Source organism: Nannospalax galili, unplaced genomic scaffold (assembly GCF_000622305.1).
Source record: "Nannospalax galili isolate Female #2095 unplaced genomic scaffold, S.galili_v1.0 scaffold3733, whole genome shotgun sequence".
Taxonomy (NCBI): Eukaryota; Metazoa; Chordata; class Mammalia; order Rodentia; family Spalacidae; genus Nannospalax; species Nannospalax galili.
The window spans coordinates 8,216-9,912 of NW_008333157.1; the positions used below are offsets into that span (position 1 = coordinate 8,216).

General features: G+C 36.1%; 1 protein-coding gene across 1 annotated transcript in view; it reads left to right on the forward strand.

Annotated features, from left to right (window-relative positions):
* The window catches only part of LOC103729801 (olfactory receptor 14C36-like), a gene marked incomplete at its 5' end in the record, with an annotated part of 8,389 nt that extends 7,552 nt beyond the window's left edge, over positions 1-837 (forward strand). Inside the window, one exon of the mRNA XM_008827869.1 lies at positions 6-837. Coding sequence (XP_008826091.1) covers positions 6-837 — 832 coding nt within the window. The remainder of the gene's footprint in view (positions 1-5) is intronic.
* Between the last annotated feature and the right edge of the window lie 860 nt (positions 838-1,697).

Sequence of the window (1,697 nt, forward strand, 5' to 3'; positions counted from 1 at the left end):
GGCAGCCTGATAGGGAACCTGATCATCATCATGGTTACCACCATTGACCAGAACCTCCAGACACCCATGTACTTCTTCCTCAGGAATCTGTCCATCTTAGACATGTGTTATATTTCTGTCACAGTCCCAAATGCCTGTGTCAACTCTCTGAATGACAACAGGGGCATTTCTTTGGCTGGATGTGCTGTACAAATCTTTCTGGTATTTTTTTGTGCATGTATGGAGATTCTCTTACTCACTGTGATGGCCCAGGACCGCTATGTAGCCATCTGCCAGCCCCTCCTCTATCCTGTCATCATGAACCACCAATTCTGTGTTCAGATGACTCTGGCTTCCATACTACTTTGTCTTGCCATAGCAGGTTTGCACACTGTGAAGACATTCCAGCTGTCCTTCTGTCACTCTAATGTGGTCCCTCAATTCTTCTGTGATATCCCCTCTCTGCTGGGGCTCTCTTGCTCAGACACCTTTACCAACAAACTCCTACTTCTCCTATCTGCCATAGGAGTTAGTGGTAGCTGCTTTATCTTCATTGTTATATCATATGTTCACATATTTTCAACTGTCTTGAAGCTTCCAGTCAAAGAAGAGAGAGGAAAGGCCTTTTCCACTTGTGTCCCTCACATTATTGTGGTGTCTGTTTTCCTTAGCTCTGGTGCCTATGTGTATCTAAGACCTCCAGTTATCTCAGAAGTGACTCAGGACATGATTCTGTCTGTACTTTATAGCATTGTTCCACCATTCTTAAATCCTGTTATCTACAGTCTTAGAAATAAACAGATAAAGGAAGCTGTGAGCAAAATTATGTTAAGAATATTTAAATTAGGAATAATATAAAAATCTCTTTTCATCCTGTGCAGTCACTGGGTGCGATTCAAGGCTTTAGCAGTGCTCATTCCTGAGATTTTTGCTTATAATGTTTCATTTTCTATAGGTACCTGAGTAACATATTATAATTTATTTCTGATTCCTTTCATTTATCACTCAAGAAGTAAAGGTTATTTTAAAGATCATTATTGTTTCAATCATATATCTCTACAGGTTACACTGCGAAATTTGATATAAGTACACAACCTTTAATGAAGAAATTAAGTAACTATCATTTATATATCATGAAATCTTTATTTGAAAAGGATTTGACAGCATTACATATGTTAATGAATAGCTGTTTCTAAATATATTTGTTGCAAACTAAGGTTAATTATATTAATCATTTTGATATTGATACTAACACATCAGGGTTGATGGTTTCACAAATGATACTTTAATAAATTAGCATATTTATGTAACTGTATTTCTGCCATGTTTTCCTTGCCATGAAGAACTGTCCCTCTGGAACTGGAAAACAAAATAAATTCTTTATGTTGTTATTATCAATAAATGTATCACAGAAACTACAAAATTATTGAAAAAGTCCACAACAGATAAGGGATGAAATTATGGATTCAGACTATTGTCTGAATGATAAAGTGATACTCTGCTTTAAAACAGTTTATTATTTATTTATTTGTTTGTTTGTTTGTTTATTTTTTATTTATGTGACCTTTTGTGTCTGATTCTATGCACCGAGCATATGCAGGAGCCTACAGAAATCAGAATCACTGGATCTTTGGTTACAGATTAATGCAAGAATCCATGTGGGTTCTGATAACTGAACCCAGGTCCTCTCAAAAGAATACAAGATCTTATCCACTGAG